Raw genomic sequence first — 22,164 nt, forward strand, 5'->3', positions numbered from 1 at the left:
CGGCCATATGTTTCGAAATGACCCAAATAATTCGAAATAATGCTAAGTGAGAGCTTGGGAGGTGGGGGCATGGGCGGGATGCCAAAATCTGTTCGTGTAGTTTTGCTTTATACCTTTCTTTTAGCGAGGCATTGGATAGAACGAGCGGGGAAGCGCCGGGGACGTCAGTCATCTCTGCGGGGCTTAAAACATATCATTTGCCAATACGAAAGGCTTGCAATCGCTCTCGTTTAATTCTAATTACAGTTATAATCCTGGATTGTGATCCCTCTTCGTTTTACGCCTGCCAGCCTACACCGAAGCTCGCCCCAGCCTCCCTGGCCCTTGCCGTGTGCGCCCCGATCCTCGGACAATAAACCAGTCAACAATAGCTACGCCGTCCATTGATCATTGGACGAGAGTAACAGCGCCCCGCCCTCTCCTTGCTCAGTCAGCCAATGGCAACACCAGATGGTAACTCTTGCATATGCATGACCAACAGCACTCGACCAATCGAATACCGAGCTCGTCAAAAAGTAATCAGCTCTATGATTGATACGGATGACAGCTATCGATGCAAGGGGCAATATGTCTCCGCTGTTTACACTATAGCATGGCTGCATACACAATAGAGGAGTGGTAGATATTTTGAAAGGGACCTAGACTCGTCCACTTCGGGTATTATCGTAAAGGGATTAATAAGAGAAGCAATGATTGCAGTGAATAGCTTTTTCGGTATAACGATCCACTCTCTCTTCGTATGACACAGGCCACCGCCTCGTACAATCATAATTTGCGACACCTTAGCTTGAGGTCACTTGGAGTGAGCCGGACAGACCCGCAGTCCAGCCCCAAACCCCCTCATCTTACAAACCAATTCCTCCTCCTACTCCCATCTCTCGTTAATTCCCAAGAATTATCATTTGAATAATATCGCTATCACCATCGTCACACCCCCTGCATCCAATCGCTGCACCCTGGCACACATTAAGACTAAAGCCTTTCGACACCGACTCTCTCACTCCAACATCGCCCGCGTCTTCAAGTATCGAAGCATTGATCATCTCAATCGTATCGTGATCGAAGCTCATAACGATGTACGCAATCGTCTGCTACACTGGGGATAATTGAATGCAACGCCCACTAATTCTCGGATAAAGGTTTACGACGCGTGGAACCCTTCCATAACACTGCCGCAAGCCACGGAAAGACCCGGGCGCCCTCTCGTCAATCCAGTCCCACCATCACACCATACTTGTTTTTTTCTTCTCTGAGAAGTATACTCATACTACTGGTTGGCAGGGATTCTTTCGTGACGTTCTTGGAACCACTGAGAAGCTGAAAGCTTGCCAACAATCGTCTGCCATTTCACCATCTGTCCGATAACATCGAATTTAAACGGTGAGTTAAAAGTCATTAATCACTTACATTTCTTAAGCACACTGATGGTGAAATGAATTTAAACGTTGTTATCTTATATTCACCCAATGTTTTATGTTCTTGTTGACTTAATTTGATTTCCTAAAGACATCTTTTGATTGGTAAGCCAATGAGAACAATATGCTTTCACGAGATTTTTTTTGCTCTGATTGATAATGAATAGTATAAACAAGGCTCGTGCCGATTACATTTTGTAAAGCCGTTTTTTTTTTAGATATCTTTGGACAATGAGAATGTGTAAAATTATCAATGGTATTAAACATTTTGTGATTATATTCTAATGTGTATTTATCTTCTGTTTCTTTTTTCAGGTTTTACACCGATGAATCTCTGGAAAAGCAGCATTTGGATTTGACTTTGGTTGATCTTTGGACATCAGAAGCCAGTGAGCACGTCATCTCATTTTCACTGAGGCAACAATAAATGCTGCCTGATCCAATGGAATCATCTGCGGAGTCGCCACTCCGGGAAAATTTATCAGCAACTTCACCGGGACTGAAACACTCCGGGAATACCGCAATCGCCATGCCTCTGGCAAGCCCCACAACAGGAACTCTGAACAACAATAATAGCAACTCGACCCGGGACGAGTGCTCACGCTGCAGCTCGCCAGACCCTTCGCCGAACTCTTGCCCCGCCAGCCCGGCGCACAGTAGCAGCAGCGACGCCGGCTCGGTGCCGCCCTCCCCCACGGCTGCAGCAACACACGTCGGGTTCTCGCCAGCAACCACCCACCACTTACCACATCGGCAACACAAACACATCCACCACCACCACCATCACCTCAACCTCAACAACAACAATAACACCATCAATCACATACGATCCAAGCACGACGCTGGGTCAGAACTGTTTTTTGGCAAGACCCTGGATTCGAATCCCTCTCATCAACTTGGACTACCCCCTCATATCCGACACCCGATGTTATCGCAGCCGAACCTACAGATCCCCTTGCCGGTCCGTAACCCAGTGGCCGCACCCCCGTCGTTTCTCATACGAGACATCCTAGGCGATATCAAAACGCGGGAAACGAACTCGAGAACTGAGGCAGAAATTCACGGATTCGACAGGCGATCGGCGTTCCACTTCAGACACAGTGATATCTCATTACAACGTGCCGATAAAGACGACAAGGACATTGACGACGACGTGGATGACGACGATAGGCATAGTGAGACGACGTCATTGAAACGATCACTATCATCAGACGACCTCACCGATTCAAAATCGAAAGACGATTACGACAAAGGTAAGTGTACAAACTTCAACTGATTGACCTATCTCACTTCTATATAGTCATGATAGTGTACACAATTCCCTTCTTCACTTTTCAGTATAACGATGATAACATCTACAGTATGAAAAGTTGAAGTTTATAAATCATTTGTATATCTGTGATTACGAACATGAGTGAGACCAGGTAATTGGAAGTGAAACTAACAATTCACTGATAAAACTATGTACATGATATCATTTGATCGGCAATTATGAGACCAGTATAACAATTCCCTGTGTAAAGCAATATGTTCTCGTATACTGTTTTTGTACACATTATACACTGGGTGACAAATGTTCACATTAGAAAAATAAAACTAAGTTAATATTTTGAAATTGACCGCAACAAACGTTAATCCAGAAAAAGTGTAATATATTAGATTTTTAAAATTATATCTATGTATTACCATGGACCTTGGTAGGTCCATGATTGTATAGACATGATAGACGTAAAAATGCTGAAATGCAACTGTATTATGTTCAGCGGATTCATAAAATGACTTTATATTCATCATTACCATGTATATTACATGGAAATATCACAAGCCACTGAGTGTGATCTTCATTGAATGAATTTGTTTCTGAAATACTAGTCGGTTTGTAATTAGAGTTTTGCTGTCAGGAACTTCATCTTTATCGTATAAGGTATATGTGAATGCCTAATACAATATTTGATATATGGTGCTAGTATCATGATTATAGGAATAATTGGGAAAATAGTGCTGTTGATTACAATATCATTCATTAAAAATAACATATTTGTCTTATTTGAAAAAAAAAGAATATTGACTTCATAATTTTTGATAAAGGAGTTAAGAGAATTGAGATGGAGCAGAAAATGATGGACTTCTTATTGTAGATAACAACCAACCATATTTAAAATGATAATTATAACCTGCTAACTAAAAATCATGGTGAAGTTTATAGTTGAGTAGATGATCATCGGACAAAAACTGTTTGTTAAGAATTACAATTATGTCCATAATTCAAATTTGTGATCAAAGTTCGGGTTATCATATCAGAAGATGAAGAGTGAGAAAAATATTGTAGCCCTTTCTCGCTGCATAGACACTCTTCACAACTTCCGGGAGCCGATGAGTTAACTCACAAATCCCAGGAGTGGGTTCGCATTTCACTCTCCATTATAAGCCGTTGTATACGGCGAGGGTAATGAGAAAAATATATACACTTCCGCAGCGCAATACTCACCGGGCATGCATTTTGTAGGAGGCCGGTCTCGCCTCAGCGGCCCGACCGCCCGCCTGCCACTATTCGTGCCGGAAACCTTCAGTAATGATTGTATTATTGTGCGTTGTAATACAATACAAATTTACGAGTTAAAATCCCGAATACCAACGATGCTTTATGGACAATTGACGTATACAGATTAACTTTTGGATTTATTTCAATTGATAAGCACATAAATGAAATGCCCTATCCAGTCCTATTTGTATTTCATTATGATAATGAAACGAGCATAACTATATGAATATTCAAAGATTTTCTATATAGGCCGCAAGATGCTATTAAAATGAATGTCATATCTTAAGCACTCATTTTGCTCGGATTTAGGTGTCTGTACATTATATCTCCCGACATAAAGTGATATTTATTTGAGTAAATTTCTTTTTACACTATCAATGCCTTCATCCAACGAACAAGGAACATTATACTCCCCAACACTACCGATTTAGTTCAGTGTATTGCTTTTTAACTTGCTATAGAACTTTGCAACTATATCGGCCTGTCTTTAATAATTTTCCGCCTAAACTGCACTTCGTAAAGCAACTTTCTTTCAGCTTTTTCTTCATATGGTCTTTCCTTTAATTCTCCAATGGCAAAAAGGTCGCACCCCTTGGGAACCCCGTTAATAGTTAGTAGGGAATAATACAAAATAAAATGATAATAATAAAGTGATTTATTTTGTTATCAATTTACATTTGGAAAGATTGCACTTATCATTATATTTATGCTTATTTTTTGTATTATTATTATTATTGTATTATCATTATCACTGTTATGATGATGGTTATTAATATTATTATTAGTAGTAGAAGTAGTAATCTATCTATCATTAATATGATTATATTGATAATAATTACTATTCTTATTACTGTTATTTATAGTTATAATTATCATTGTTAATATTATCATTATTATTATTAGTAGTAGTAGTAGTAGTAGTATCGCCATCAAAATCATCATCATCATCACCACCAGTCCACCACCACACCGTCACCATTGTGAGACGTATATAATGATATGAACGAAGAGATTTATGGTATATGGTTGGTATGAAATAATAATACATCGGTATGCTCTTCCATATGACGTGGTGTTGCTTTCAGTGCATATTATATCGCATTGCTTTAAAAGGCGTCGCCATCTGTCGTCTAATTTAATGTACTATCTTCCATGCAGTCATTATATATTTAAAAATTAAATCCAATCATTTACAAAAAGCCTTCAAAATATATATATATATATATCAAGGTGTTAAATGGGGTGCAAAGGCCTATGTAGTATGAGTCTTTGGAACTCTTGAGGGAATGCTCCTCAGGGAGTGGAGAAAGTCATAATAGTATGCGGGCATGGCATGATCCCGACTACCGGCTTACGTCTGTAAGTAGTCTTAAGTAGATTGTTAAGTGCTTTATAAAAGCGGAATATTATTATCATTACATATTCGTCACAACTCGACTAGTCGTTAACATATACATAATTTCATTTGTGAACTATTTTTAAGACAAAATAATGAAGGAAAATTAGTTTATGGAGACAACTATTCTTTTAGAGAATAATCTAAAATTATTCACAGCTTTATTGCGAATCACCCCCAAACAACCTGTTAGTCATTTTTTTTTTTCAGTTTTCTTTTTTGTCTTCATGTTGTTTTTCCTAATAATTTCTTACACTTGTTTTTCTTGATCTTATATTTCCTCATGGAGTTCAGTGAGTTGTTGGAGATACAGTGTGACAAACCATCGAGTGTCTATATAAATTACAACATACAATTCAACGTGTTATACCTCTAGTTTTATCACAAAAGAATATAAACTTTCCAAAGACGACCGACTTTATTCATACGTCAAATTCTTAATGACGATCAACCCGGCGATGGGGGGGGGGGTGCTTGTAAATTGTCACGGACATAGACCTAATAAAAAGGTTTTGAAAGAAGAACTAGTTTTTGCTTTAACAATGAACCATGTTACCTTAGTCAATATTGTGGGGAAAAAATGTGACCCTGACAATGTTTCACAAACTCATTTAATATTTCATCCATTATGGATTTCTTTGTCAAAACATCTAATTTATTGGTTTATATCTGTATATGGAAATTTGTGGTCATGATATTTCTTTATCTTTTCCCAATTTAAAGAATAAAATAAATGCAACAATTTATCTAGAGTTATAATGAAGATTTACTGTTGGCATCATCGCATATTCATGAAAGATTTCATCCATTATGGAACTTTTCGTTAAAACGTTTCAAATTATTGTTATTGGTCTATGTGGAAATCAAATCATTATCTATCGTTATATTTGCCCATTTTAAAGAACAAACTAAAAAGACAATACTGTATCTACAATTAGCGGGGATTGACGTTTTCGCATCAAGTTCACGAAATATTACATCCATTATGGATTTATTAGTTAGATATCAAATTTCTTGTTGATGGTTCGTTATAGAAAACTAATCGTGATCTATCGTTATCTCTGCTCTATTCAAAGAATAAATTAAAGACAATGACGTATCAAATAATCAGTGAGGATTGATGTATAGTTCTAGTGACACACCCACATCAGTGAAACCGACTCCATGTACCGACCAACGATAATGGGTTATATTCAATGACGTAACATCGGTCGGTTTGGAGTCGGTTTCTTTGGCATGACGGTAGCACGGAAATTCCGTGGACTGTAGCATTTCTAAGTATCGTATCTTTTTATGTTGCTTCTTTGTCTTCGTATTGTCCCATTGGACATGTTCAAAGTAGCATCTCTTTATTGCGCATTGTTTCTTCATAATTGGGACTCCTAATGATGGTTTCCTACACACATTCATATTCGACAGAGGATAAAATCAGATGAGATGAAACCGAGACCTTGGAAGTTTTTTTTTAATCAAAACTGCAACAAAACAAGGCCCATTGTCGCATTTCGAGCATGAAAGCTCGCCGTGCATAGTTCAGGCATGTCCCCCTTTTCAAAACTGTAGTACCACACGTCATTACACATCATTAGAGGTAACATGAAATAACTAATAGCGCTGACGGAGCCGCGTTAGAAAGTTTTTTTGATGATCAAACAATCGCCCCCATGCATGGATCGCTACAAAATGTTGAGGATAATACGAACCAGCTTTCTCATCAACCATAATTACGTCCCAGCAATGTCGCTATTGTCCAAGACTTATTCTCTTAAGTTTTGGGGAGTTGTACGGTCATTGTTTGCAACGAAAGATGCGTGATATTCAAATTTTTAATCATAATATTGAACAATATAAGTGTATATTATTCATGGGTTATGACATTAGGAGATATACTGATCGTTCTATTTGAGGGTTATCAACCATGTAAGAAATCTAATCGGCACAGCAAGAGTGTTTGATTGGTAACTTTATACAGAATTCAAGTATAATTAAGTAGTATTTTGATTAATGAAAGAAGGGTTTGTAATCAAAAGGGTTTCTTTTCTTAGGATACAAAGGATTCAAAATTGAATTGTTATACATAATCATGATCTTACCCTAGGGAATGATTGAAATTACAATACACTAAACAACCATTGAATAGATGTTTATATATACCACGGCTAAAATGTAAGACTTAAAAATTAAGAGTTTTTCTACAGTATAAAACCTTGCCAAACATAGCAACACGAATGCAGAACCTGCAGATTCAGGGTCTCGTGGCGACTGGCAAATTCATTAACATTGATCCCGTTTCATAACAATAATAATTATCATAACTTTACCATGAAAGTAACTGCCAACAATTAAACTGCTGAGCCCTGTTACCATGGTAATTACCATAATGACAAAACATATCATAATTGTGTGGTATTTTCAATGGAACTCCTTTCTACTTTATATAATAATTAGTCATGTTAGTGTGGTCGGGTAAAATCGTCCGTCCCCTTTTTTTACCTGCCCAAATTGCCGCCCCATCTATTTATAAAACGCGATGCAACCATAATATAGTTGGTATGGTTGGATAAAGTTAAACATGCATACCGCTGAATTGTTGATTTCTTAATGAAGCTTGTGCATTTACCTTTTTCCAAATTATTCTCATATTTTTTAATCATCTTTTAAGGTATAATAATGCTTGCATTGTCATTATTTTCAGATAGAAAAAAACAGAGGAAACACAGGGTATTGAAAAATAACAAACATACAAGCCCTTCCTCGTGTAATTTACCAGCCGTAACATCCCAGTACAATGGACGGGGGACATAAACAATAGCAATATCATCAACATGATCAAGAAAATGAAATAATTAGAACAAAGACTCAAGTAATGTGACCTTGTAATTTGCACAGTTTCTGCTTTTGGTCGCAATTAAAATTAATGTTGCCATTGTAATCGCATCCTAAAGAATTATTTGATACTGATTAAACCAATTAATAATGCCATGAGCGCAGTCTATAGGACAGAAAGGCAATGCTAATTTTGCACCCCCCCCCCCGATGATTTAACTTTTTTCACTTCCTGTCAAGGGATTTGTGTTTAGATATCAGTAAAATATTCTGAAAGAGGCCGGGAATAAAAGATTGAATAAAACGGTAGTTTTTTTTCAAACGCAGTAATGAAATTATTACAGCATTTGGAATTAAGGGGGGGGGGGGAGGTTAAAGTTAGACTGTCGATGTATGTGATTTAAAAGATACATGCAGTGATGATATTTTTTATTTTCCATTTGTGGGCCGGGGAGGGGGCCACGATGCCTACTACCAGTTCCAGCTGTTAATCATAAGTGTATTAATGACTTTACAAACATTGAAAATGAATTAGATAAGAAACAGCTTGCTAGTACCATAAAATAATCTTTCAAAAAATACGTGGATCAAATTTGACTTAAAAAAAAATCAAAATATGGCAAATCTGCATGATAAAAGTTCATGACGATTGAGCAGTGACGTTTCAGTGACGTAACAATCCGTTATAAAACCATATAACATTAAAAAATATAAGTCTAACTAAAACAACAGCGGGCCTATTGTACATTTTTTTCTCTAGATCATCGTGATTATAATGTCGTTTGATAGGTTGAAATTAGTAATATCATTGCTTATCCATCAAATTAAAACGATTTTCATGAAAAGGGTTTTATATGTTGGATAACATTCGTGCATAAAAGAAAATGTTCACTTAATACATAAATTGCAATCACCGCCTTGATGAAATTGATGTTGAAGAACAATCATTGCGCCGTGGGCTGTCGATTAGAGTGTCAGAACCGAGAAAATGCGTTACAAAATATCATCGGCGGTGATTCTTACAGACCTAATATGTGAAATTGGTAGGCTAACACAATTAAAATTAGTGCTGCCTGCGTAAACTCTGCACTTCCAATAAATACATGGCGTAATCGCCGTCTATTAATATTGTTAACTGGGTTTAATCATCTCGAATCAATAAGCTTAATTCCTTCCTAATTCACTAATCACTCGTAATTAGATATGTTAAACGAGTGCAATCATTTTCTTCCATTCGAGATCTGTCCATTATTCGGAGCGCTGGGGCGTGTGTCAAAAGCATCGTGCCGCTCGGCATGTCGTGTCCCGGCCGGACTGGCTGGGGCTGTTTCTCGCCAGTATGGTGTTAGGGTTCGCACGGCTTCGCACACCACTGCGTCGGATTAACGACCCACTTCTTACACCACGATGCACAGTACACAGGTCCTTAAGTTAACATGATATTCATATTTCATTCAAACAGATTGAATAGGTTCCAGCCAATATTGCGAATGATTTTTCATTTAAAACCAACTTAACTAATCATGAAAATTAGGGTTGGAGCGTCGTCATTTATAATTCATTGTTCCTTTCCCCATGTTTTGTTCTTACAGTAATACATAACAGGGAATTGAAGCTCTATTAAAAATGCAGCATTATTCACAATCATAACTGCCCGACAAGCTCGATCAACAATAAATGTTGTGTAATTTCACCATTCTTATAATAATAATAATAATTATACTTGCTTATATAGCGCTTAATACTTACTTTGTCAGAAGTCTCTAAGCGCTCTACAGTATATGCAGCATAATTACCCTGGCTTTAGCAGTGCAGCTGTTACGCGCGCTGCGTTTCAAGGAATAAATTCCTGCCAGGTACCCATTTACCTCACCTGGGTTGAGTGCAGCACATTGTGGATCAATTTCTTGCTGAAGGAAATTACGCCATGGTTGGGATTCGAACCCACGACCCTCTGTTTCAGAGTCCGGAGACTAATCCACTGGGCCACAACGCTCCACCAGTTGATATCAATACCAGTTGATATCAAGACATTATGTGACAGTCATAAACTTAACTGGTAACAAACTAATAACGGGATCGAAAATGTTTTTTTTTTAATAATTATGGGAATCGCTGCCAATTGGCGTATATATGGGTGATGAAATTTTTCCACAACAAACAAAAAACAAAGGACGGAAAATAAAGGAAAATCCTCAACTATACAACCCTAATCTAACACAAAGTTAGATGGTAAAACTTTTTTGCCGGCTTGCTGACTTTTGAGAATGGTTTGCCCTATACGCCGTTTCTTGCTCACTACACCAATGATGATTATCATGATTACGATGATGATAATTTTTTTTATTACTATTATTATTCTTATCAATAACATTTGATCGAATCTACCGCAGTAAATGTGACAGATGAGTTTCATTCTTCGGTGATTAAACTGGAAGTGAAGACGATTGTTCTTCTTAGAAAAAAAAAACTTGCCTCCATCATAGACATCATAGTATTTCGTGCTTGATATTCATTCAAACGGCATACGATATAGTCCCCATCGCCCCATGTTGTATTCATTCCAATGCAAACATTCAATTCATAACACCAGCCCACAAACCACTCTTCAGAGACTAGCACACTCAACGCTCGTTAAAAACGAAAAAGGGGTCCCCGTCATAAATTAACCTTTTAAAGACCAAGAAAAGAGATATCTCCCTTTTTACTCAAGACTGAAAATCGTGAGCCGACTCATCAAGATGATTTCCGAGCCATGAGTGTATCTTATGACGATTAATACCAATTTGTGAATGCATTATTTACTGTCTAACGAGGCGGTGGGAGTCGGGTGCAGTGAGGGCGTACGGCGGTCGCAAAGCGCCAAAAGGAAAAGAGAATAAGAAGAAGAAGAGGAAAAGGGGAGAGAAAATAAGTATATTGCGATCATTCAGTCATTCCTCTGAGTGCTATGGGTACCTATGGGTGTCGTTCGGAAAGTAAACACCATCAAAATGATGACAAATCATAGTCGTTAGAGAAACGCTTTAAACTCTACAAATTCAAACGGGGGTGACGATAATGGGCGCTGTATAAGCCAATGAACGGCGCGGCGGGTGGGTGAAGTTATAGAAAGCGTGACCCTCCGATAGATGACATCGGAATGCTAAATAGGATCAATAGAATCTGCTGAACTCTCCAAACGGTCCGACTGAACGTCTTAATTGCTTCGATAGATCAGGCTGAGCATTATATCACTGAGAAGCATACCTGTTTTTTTTTCTTCCCTTAATGCAACCTGCAAGCCGAACGTCAAGACAATTCCCTCCTTATGCCTTAATCGCATTCATTTTTCGCGCCATAATTTTCTTTTGTTGTCACCTCAACCGATTTTTAATGAACCTTATAAGATGCCAATTTGCTGATAACAGTTTAACACGCCATAGTATACTATCGCCTGTAAAATGCCGATAATTGCCGTGTAAATGATACCTCAACATTGTCAGGTAGTTGACTGCTCTAATCGTTGAGCAATTAAGTAATTATTGTTCTTTAAGATTGTTCATCGTGTCATGATGATGAAATTAATTGCTGCCTAAGCCCCTCGCTTAATAAAGTACGATGTACAACGCTTGTTAGACAGGCAAAGGCATAATAATTAGACTGCATCGAACGTTCAACCGCGTGACCCGATATGCCCCTCCCCATCTCCAATTATTCCTACCGAATAAACAGGGCCTGGATTACATTATGGCCATGGTTCATCGTAATCACAATATTCATTTTTCTATAGTATAAAATATTTGATGACGAGAAATTATAACTCAAATGCTGAGTGATCACTGCAATTCGTCACAAATCTAGTAACATTAAATAAATTTTGGTCAGCATGGTCACAAGGGTTATTTACCGGTCGTATAGCTACGTCACTCGAACAGTAGACACCTCGCGTTAAGTTTTACTTATTTTCTCTTGACATCTTTAGAAATCAAAGGTTGTTAGGGTGTTGCCGAACAGGCAGGAGGGGGGGGGGTGGGTGGCGGGGTAGTGTGGGGGAAACCGCCGCTTCATTTTTTTAGTAGTGACAAAATAGAAAAGGGGAGAAGGTTAAGAAAAGGGCATAGCCCCTAAAGAGTGTTTTCTGTCACACATATTTAATCCACAACGTGTGCCAATTTGTGAATAGCTTTCATTTATTTTCATCTATATTTGAACTACTTTCTTTAATTGCATGTATTAGTCTCGAGATTACGATCACATAAACTTAATATATATGTTTTAATTGTCGACAATGATAACAACCATAATATAGTGCGTGGGCTTTGCTGATTGACAGATATCACTCTAAGATAATGACGAGAGAATCGATGAATAATTGATGAGTATTTACAATTCATTAATGGTTTATTCGTATACAGCTTGATGCTCCACGAAGTGTTATTGTATATGAAGTTTGTTATTGATACTAATTATAGCCCTTTAATAACGTATTTTAATTCATGATAATTTTGATCATGTCGAACAGTTATATCATCATGCTACAAAAAAGTATATAACCGAAAAATAATGGTACACTCTAAAAAATGAAGTGCTAATTTAGCTTTGAACTAGACAAATCAGCACTCCGAAGTGCAGTTACACGCTCTTTAAGAGCTAAATTAGCACTTCATTTTTTAGAGTGTAGTGTGTAAAGATAGCTATACAATGCACTCTTTTTACCCAGTCTCATTTTGTCATTTTCTTTCTCGCTCTCCCAACCTCTCTCCTACTCTCTCCCTGACGTCCTCTCATCTTCATGTTATGTCCTCTTTCAAAAATGGTTATTTCCATTTTCCTTCTCTAAACTATTCTCACTCTTTATTTTTTTTCTTTCTGCCCCCCCCCCCCCTTCGTCTCTTTCTCTCCCTCTTATCTCTCTGTCTGTCTCCCCCTCTCTCTACTTCATCTCCTTCACCCCCTACTCCTCCTCTCTCAGATGGAGACCCAGATGACTCCGAGACCGACGGCACGTCTGGCAACAAGACTAAGAAGCCCCGCAAAGCACGCACGGCGTTCACCGACCACCAACTCAATACACTCGAGCGAAGCTTCGAAAGACAGAAATATCTCTCAGTGCAGGACCGTATGGAGTTAGCAGCTAGTCTCAGTCTTACAGACACTCAAGTCAAAACGTGGTATCAGAATCGAAGGTGAGTTTCATATGCTAAAACTTCTTTTAATCTCATTTTCAAAAAATAAAATCGCATCATCTTGATGACGAGAATGGTTTGTTTGATGTCTTCGATGCTTAGGGCAAATATGCAAAATAAAGTATATCAAAATAAAACTACATAGTAATATGTACAAAAACACAGCTAAGAACAAAATAAAAGTCCATGATTTGACGCATGACTATTGGGCACTGCATGAATAACAAAAGCATCTAATGATACGCACATTTTGGCTTAGGGATAGTAAAATGTGCATAAAAAGGACGATCAACAATAATGAGATTAAAGTCTATACAAATTCAATCATGAATTAATTCTACAAAAATACTTTGTATAAAACGCAATAACAGAAAAAGGTTTGATGATAGCAGAGCGTCAACATTGATATATATAATGGGTATAATATTGTTTCATATCGTCGTTATATATTTTTGCGCAAAACTACCAATCCCTTCTCTTTTTACTCTAGCTTTTCTATGAAATTTTAAAGTATTGTACATCTCTAACTCTGCGTTTTAAAATCATGCATCCCCTAAATGCTCCTTTGAAAACCGCTGATCTGTTGTTTAACCACGCGTCTAGCTCCAATATGCAGCGATCTTTATCTCTCTCGTTTAGTATTCATCATATTCATTTCTCTGGGAGACGGGGCACAAAACGATCTGATGCAGTTTTGGTTTGATATCAAACGAGGTCCAACGGCGCGGATGTTATGTGTTTACGCCTCTAAAGCGATCCGCCTCAACGGATATCTTATAATGCAAATTAATACATAGTACGACAAAACAGTCAAGGAGAAAAATCATTCAACATGAAAAAGGGAAATCTTAGAAAGATTCCATGTTTTTTTCAGTGATAAGTAATCGTCAGCGAGAAGCGATCCGTGGCTGCGGGTGTTCTGAACATGCTGAAGAAAGATGCCCTATCTATGAATATTTGAGCTGAGGTGGCGCTCTTTAACTTAAACCTGTAATGCACCACCACTATTTTCCTCAAAATCGGATAAGTTATGGGCGAAAAGGGTTTTTAAAACAATACAAATCAGACAGCATCAATCATTATTGGTCTCGCTTACATAATCCGTTATGTGCTCTCATGAAGGAAATACCCAAAAATGTGGGGATACAAACGGATTTAAAATGATAAAAAAATGGACAAAACAAATGAAAATATCACAATCCCTGACGTTCAACGGAATCTTTCGGTGCTACTGCGAATGAAACGGACAGGGAGGGGGGGGGGGGGGGGGGGGGGAGGGGAGATGGGGAATTGAAGGGTGAATTGAAGAACAAGGGGCCATACATATGAGACATTCAAATTTAATTACAAGGGATGGGGGAAGGAATAAGCGTATATTTCTTAATGCCAATCATGGCAATCGGAAACACTTTCAGGCAAATACTGTCATTTGTAAAACATTTTAAGTGAGTATCAATAAAACAACTTTGATTTTTTCTTAGAGAGTCCGTGGGATGATAACTCAAATATTCATATGCTCCATACACTTTCGATTGACGCTGGCATTTTAGAAATCTTCCAGAGCTCGTCATCTTTCTCTCTCCCAGTGTCCTAAACACAATCAATATGCCCTGAAACGGTTCTTAAGTCTTCGACTACCGGTTAAAGCCCGAAGCCGTTTGTAATCATGACCGCTTGACAGTGCAACCATCCTAATTCTTTATAATCCTTCCTGGCTACAAGGCAGGATCTTTCTTCTTATTAAATGAGGGTCTCGTTTTTTTCACGTTGTTGACGTAATAATTATGAAAATGCCCTTTTTTGATAGTTTCTTCTTGTCTTGACTCCAGGTTTTCACTTCGCTTTTCTGATATCTGTATTTCCCTTCTGCCTATATCCCATTCCTTTTATATAAGAATAATGATGATGATGATGATAATAATAAAAGTAATACTACTGATGATAATAATAATGGTAATGATAATAATAATAATAATAATGATAATACTAATGATAATAATAATAATAATAATAATGATAATAATAACAATAATAATAATAATGATTATAATAATGATAATGATATTAATATTAATGATGATGATAATAAAACAACTTTATCCTTGTCACATTCTTGTTTTTTTTTTCTTATTTTTTTCATCATATTTCTTTCCATCTATATATATCTCTTTGCAATTCTTCTTTTCAATCAACCTTCCTCTTCCTTTATCTCTCTTTCTTCCTTTCTTGTCATTATCGTAAGCTTTCTATATCATATCTATATCTCTTTCTTTCTTCCCTCAATCTCTTTTCTGTTTCCATCTTTCGTCCATTCTCTCGCTAATCTTTCCTTCATTATCTCTCTTCCTCCCTTTCTCCCAAGCCTCCTCCTCGGGGCCCACGACCTTAAAGTTTCCGGATTATTTATTGCCTCCATTCAATAGTTGCAAATATTTAATGAAATACTGAAAAGGAGAGATTTACATCTAAACAAGCCATGAACATGTAATTTACTTTCTAACGTTACTAAAGCGGAAGTCTGTATTTAAACAATTCTAGAAAAACTTATTTCTTCCTACTTTGATTCGATAGGACCCTTCAAGCTATATTTAATACACTTTTAGATAATAAAGGTTATACACTTCAAGTTGGATAACTGGGAAATGAACTTTTATTTACAATAAAAAAAACAATGGAAAGAAGGGGGTGTCTTAATGTATCCGGATAATTGCTTATAACAGGCGTCATTTTGTACATCATAATGATAAATATATCATACAAAGAAAAAGAAACAATACGTATAGATAACAAAGAAACGATTTTTTGTAATCATCATGTTTGCGAAGACAAAAAATATCTTGCATCTTAACTATGTCTATAATCGCATATTCCCGAGAAAAAAAAGTTAACAAGGTTTTGTGCTATACTTCGGTATAAAACACTTAATATTATTGGTTTCTGATTTAAAAAAAAATCAGGCTCTTAGTCTAAGCATGATTATAGAAGTGGAAGTTCAGGTTTTCTTTCAAAATTTTACTTTATGTTTTGTTTCTTCAAAAGGAAATCATGACACTTAACATACGTCCTTAACTCTCACTTAACATAAAAGCAACAAAGAATTTATGATATAATCAATAAAGACCCTGTATATCGAAGTAAGCAAATTTATATTGGTAAAGAGAATTCCACAATGAAGCATCACTTACTCCGTGGATCCCGAAGTGGGAAAATTAATAAAAACAAAATAAACAAAAAAAGGAAACAGAAATCACAATCGTTGCCTGTCATTACTTAGTTTCTTTACACAGATTGAAACGATCAGCAACTTTACTGATGCCCTAAATGGCAATATGGCATTGGCAAATTCATTCGCATCAAGTTCAAATTTAAGTACCTGTTGAATCAGGCAAATGTCACTAATACTAGAATTATGATAATTAGTCACATTAATTGACGTCGTCAGTATCATATTAAATATATACAGCCACCTTTATGAAATATTTAATTCTGTTATGTAAAAAATATCCATATGCATTTCTTTAATTGCATTAAAAGGTGGTTGATAAACATACCCTGTTAAAATGTGTAAATGCCAATTAATTTCCAACTACTGGGCACACGAAACGTTTATCAACGGGATACCCAATTAACAAACCAATCTATTCGTATAAAACTTCAAAATGAATCAACTAAAGTGCAAGACAGACAATTACATTGTTATTACTTTGAATGCAGATCACAGCGGGTGTAATTTCAAAAGCTACGTGCTTATTTTCACCCCGATTTGATGAGCATTGTTACTCGTAATAATAAGTCGGTTAACCGTTTTACTGCTTTTTGTTTTTCTGCCGGGCTGCACAATTTTGGGTCACAAAAATCGTTTCTTTCAAAAACAGGCAAGCGACAAAATTGAGGTTTATGCGATTAATGGAAACAGAGAAAGAGAAGAGGAGAAGAAAAGGAGGGGTGCTCTCACCGATTGCTGAGGATTTCAAGTGCAAAACGGGGGCGCAACAATTGTCAAAAACAGGGCTTAAGCGGGGAACAAAAAGGTGCTCCAAATCTTTTCTAAACCCGTCGGGGGTACAATTACTTTACGCCTCGATAACAATAACGGGTAACACAAACAAAAACAATGTACCCCCATAAGCATTTCCTGCACCTTTTCTTCCGCCGAATATTTTCGGGTATAAAGCGGGTGCTATAAGAAGGGAAAAAAGTGTTTTTGATTAAAATGAAAAATATGACAAGTCGATGTACTTTGGGGTCGGACTTTGGATCTTGCTCGGGTATTTCGATATAATAATGATCCTTAATGTCTTTCGTGCTGTAATATTATATTTCATTCTTTTGTTTTTAATGGCTTTGCAGTAATTAAGGGTTGATTTATAATTATGTATGGCTTCTTATTCCCGTTCTATTAGAACAATTAAAATTCAAATCACAAGTTTAAATATATATTTAAAAAAAATGGGGAAAATAACAACATGGAATGATGGCCTTACTACTCTCTATCGACAGGGTTATGTGATGAATTAATAATTTTCTGTTGTGTGCTTAGAATAGCGCATAATGTTGTATCAAGCAATTAAGCAACTATTTAAACAACGACTATTTAAAACATCCTTCATAATAAATTGTGAGATTATATTTTGAGGAAAGTTGTCGGAAACGGCAATTAACAGTTCGTCTTATTATTTTTCTTTTCTCTTTGTGTTTTTATGTTATCTAGAACGAAATGGAAGCGGCAGACGGCTGTTGGTCTGGAGCTCCTCGCCGAGGCCGGGAACTACTCGGCATCGATGCAACGCCTTTTCGCACCTCCGTTTTATTACCACCCAACGCAGGGCATCGTATCGAACCTTGATGGGCTGTACGGGTTACAGGCGGGCCAACGCCCCGTACTACCCCGCCTATTCTTACACGGGCTCCAACAGCACGTCAGTCATCTGCCACTCACCCCTCGCCCACTTCATCCCCATTCTCATTGACCTCCGCGTTGACGATGAGTCCAAACGAACGCGACGTCGATGTCGACGACAGCGACGGGTGATCATGACTTCGATGACTTTTCACTGACCGAGTTCGTGGATACCGTTTCGCTATATAGACGATTGATGAAGAAACGGTTGCGGTTTTTAGAAGTGTCAAAGCGTTAACTCACTTTATGTTTGTATGTCAAGTAAACTAATTTCTTGACTGCTAGTTCAGTCATTGTTTCGACGAAATGAACATCTCAACGTTTTGCGTCAGTGAAGAGATAGTGATGATTCATGGTACAGCAGCAATCATATCGTTTGTCTCCTTCATTCGTTTACAACTTTGATGCCGAAAATAGTCTGCCAATATCTGATTCAACAAGGGACTGGTGCCCAATTATTTTGAGGCTAAAACGGGAGCCTCATCTAGTGCGTCTATTTTCGCCATAAACTGCTTCGTCACCACGCCATCCATGGTGTCCAAATCAGCACAAGTGACTTAAACTGTGAATGAAAAATATCATGCATTATTAAAAAGTTACGAGCTCACCGATGTTATGTACTCTTAATAATTCGGAAAATGATGATAGTACCTTGATTGTTGATTATGAAATCATGCCTTCTTGACATTATAAGAAGGAAAACAACATACATTCGCATTCAGACAGGAATAACACAGGAAGTGGCAATAACATATAGAAAAAGACAACAGTTTCAATGACTCGTAATATTTTGGATCAATAAACAATCATAAAATGATCAGGATTGCATTTTGATGTGATTTCGATTCCTAATTATTTCTACCATGAGGGTGAAAGTTCTCACATGACATTAAATCCTATTTCGCTTCACATGTTCATGTAATTATCATTCTATTATTTCAGGTTAGAACTTAATTAATTATAATAAAACAAAGACGAACACCTTGATATTATCGTTAACTCTTAGTTTGTTCAATCGGATTGTTGTGTTGACTAGCTTTAACGTTTAAACTGTAAAAAATGTAGTGTTTATCAGAATTAAGAAAATCGAACCCTCTTTTTTTTAGGGAGCTAGTGTACAATCGCCTCTTAGTTTATCATGCTTTTTAAATAAAGTGTTTCATTTTTTATCTGTGACTTACCCTCAGTTTAATTACAAGTTAATTGTTCATAATTATCGCCTTATTCTTAGTACAAAGACAAAAGTGTATTTGAATATTGTTCTTGGCCTGCCAAGCTGACACATTGGCATGCTTGGTATTGAAGGAATGCCCAAGCTTCAAACCTCGTCCAAAACAAGAGAAGGAATGGGGGGGAGGGGTCTATCACGCATCACTATTTTAACTTCTTTCAAACCAAGGCGCATAGCATGTGTCACATTAATGGATACTTAATGGATATATATTGTTATGCTTTGAAGCAAGAGTTGCCACAACTGTTTCTTAAAAGCAGCTTAAATTGAAAGCGCGTGATGAAATTGAAAACATTTTACTGAAGGACAAGGTCACACAAGGATTAAAGAGGGATGAAGCGATGCTTCGAATACCCCTAGATATCATCAAGGGTGAAAAATGTGAAATGAATAAGAAAGTTTTCTTGCTTTCAAACAAAGTGAAGTTAAATAGTTTTAATGATGAAACTACGCGACTGAGTGAGGTTTAAACCCTTACTGTAAGACCGAATTCCTCTCTTCAACTTCCAGTTATTGTCACTTTTGTCGTTTAATTTGTACTTCCATCCTCTTTAATTGTACGTAATTCCTTTCGAGAGAGAAGTCTCGCTATATTCGAAAATAACGAGCATGCTCCCACAATCTCGTCTATGGTTCCCTATTAAAGCAAAGAGCTGTTAAAACCTCATGATCGCATTTGGCCAGAGCTAATAGCATTAATAATGGCTCATATAACTTAACATTGGCGCTGTCTAATAACATGTTTCATTGACATTTCAGATCCCAGCCGGGCAGAAAATACCATGATTTCTGTTCGCCACCGCACACGTTCTCCTAATACTTTTAATGTGATTAGGAACGTACGTTTTGAGAACGCTGGAAATATAGTTAAGCATGGCGCATTTGAATGCATTGCGCCGTCAATGTAATTCCTAACAGCGCATCAAACAAAATATAATAATGACCCCCTAATCCCCATCATCATCATTTACACCTAAAGTGATCTTTGGAACGAGTTTCACAGTCTTATGTGAAATCAGGCATGATAAAGCGATGGCGGCGTGGGTTAAGTGACTTGGACTTCACCAAATAGTGAAGGCCCTTTCCCACTGCTGGATTTTTTTTGTATTTTTTAAAAAGGCGCGCAGACCCGATTTCATCGTAATAGTGTATGAACCTCTTCATCGTTATTTTGTAGTTATTGATTTTCAACGTCTCAGTGCTTCGTATAAACCTTTTTGAGTAACACTTGTAGAGGTATATCAGCGCCAAATCAGCGCCACTGGAAAATATTCATTAACCTTTCGTAAAGAGGGAATTTATAGAAGTATGAAAATATCGAAGTGTTCTATAAACTATTGGGTGGCTCTGCGTGGCTCCATAAGGGAAAAACAAGAACAAAAACGAATATATTTGGTGTTCTGTGGTAATGTTGGTGTTCATAACAAGGCATTACAGTGTTTAAATTGAAGGACAATATTATATTTTCCACGGCTTTCGTTTTATTGAGGAATGATTGCATTTCATCAATCATATTTTATAGTCAACTCTTTGGAAATCTACACGGTAAACATGTACACATTTTCCATGTCATTTCAGTCCAACTTCTATTCAACATGACTTCCCCAACATTCCTAATTTCATATTCCATTTCTTGCTCTAAAGAGGTCTTTCTTTATGATTTTATGATCCGTGCAATTTTAGTCCTCATTTTAATCTGGTCAAAATACTACCACGACGTCACTGTGAAAAGAAAGAAAAACAAAAACGGTTTACAGTGCGATCTTTAACAAGCATGACAAGTACGAAAATATTAACAGATTAGAATCCGTCTTTCGGATTAATAACAATCAGCATTTTTACCATGGTAACTGAAAGCCCCAGTGGTTTTTATTATTGCGTGCAATAGGCAGAATGAGGGTGTACGAATCTCAATGCTCTGAAGTAATTGTGGAGTGAATGTATAGGCCTAAATGGGTTATTTGTTTTGTGACTATAAATTAAAAGATTGAAAAAAGGATAACAAGGGTTTGGAAACGTTTATGAACTGGACATAGACTCTTGATTTTTTTGGTGTTTCGCTTTGGAATTATTAAATTTGTCTAATAAGAACATGTACTATTCTCTTATAGAGAATTCATATGCTAACATTTCAATTCCTTTTGATTTTTTTTTCTAAATGGAAAGAAGATTCACTGAATATGCGTCACCATTCCAAGTTTACATTTCCCTGTCGCTATCGATATCACTATCGATATATTGCTCGATATTTTCTTCTTCTTTTTGGTTTACTTTCAGTTAATGGTTGGATAGTATTTAATAGTTATATTCTGTGACATGATGGCATTGATATGTTTTACTTGTGTTTCTCCATTCATGGAATGGTTACGTGATATATTTATATGTGATGAACAACATATTGGATGTGTATATACTTTGCATTGTAAAGATGACATAGTGATCTAGTTCTGTATAAGGATTCGGAAAAGAGCCCGGTTTTTGTATAAAATTTTGTGATGGTATTATTCTTGGTTAAGTGTATAGAGAGATTCGCTGTTTTCTCCCCCACAATTTTACCAGTTGTACAGTACTAAATATCTAAATTAAAAACTAATTTAAATGAGAAATACATTGCCCAGAGGAGTGTGGTATTCTTTCTGGTTGACGAGTGACGAGAGTGTCATTGTGACGTCAGAGATGATGAAGG

At 37.0% G+C, this 22,164-nt stretch overlaps 1 protein-coding gene across 1 annotated transcript; it reads left to right on the forward strand.

The window, feature by feature from the left end:
- Window positions 1-550: 550 nt before the first annotated feature.
- On the forward strand, window positions 551-22,077 carry LOC121428731 (barH-like 1 homeobox protein). The gene is made up of 4 exons (XM_041625545.1): window positions 551-1,380; window positions 1,731-2,668; window positions 13,134-13,347; window positions 18,059-22,077. The coding sequence occupies exons 2-4, from the start codon at window positions 1,843-1,845 to the stop codon at window positions 18,315-18,317; spliced, it is 1,299 nt and encodes a 432-aa protein (XP_041481479.1). The 5' UTR covers window positions 551-1,380; window positions 1,731-1,842; the 3' UTR covers window positions 18,318-22,077.
- The last annotated feature ends 87 nt before the right edge of the window (window positions 22,078-22,164 follow it).

The sequence above is a fragment of the Lytechinus variegatus genome, chromosome 15, assembly GCF_018143015.1.
Source record: "Lytechinus variegatus isolate NC3 chromosome 15, Lvar_3.0, whole genome shotgun sequence".
In the NCBI taxonomy this organism is placed as follows: Eukaryota; Metazoa; Echinodermata; class Echinoidea; order Temnopleuroida; family Toxopneustidae; genus Lytechinus; species Lytechinus variegatus.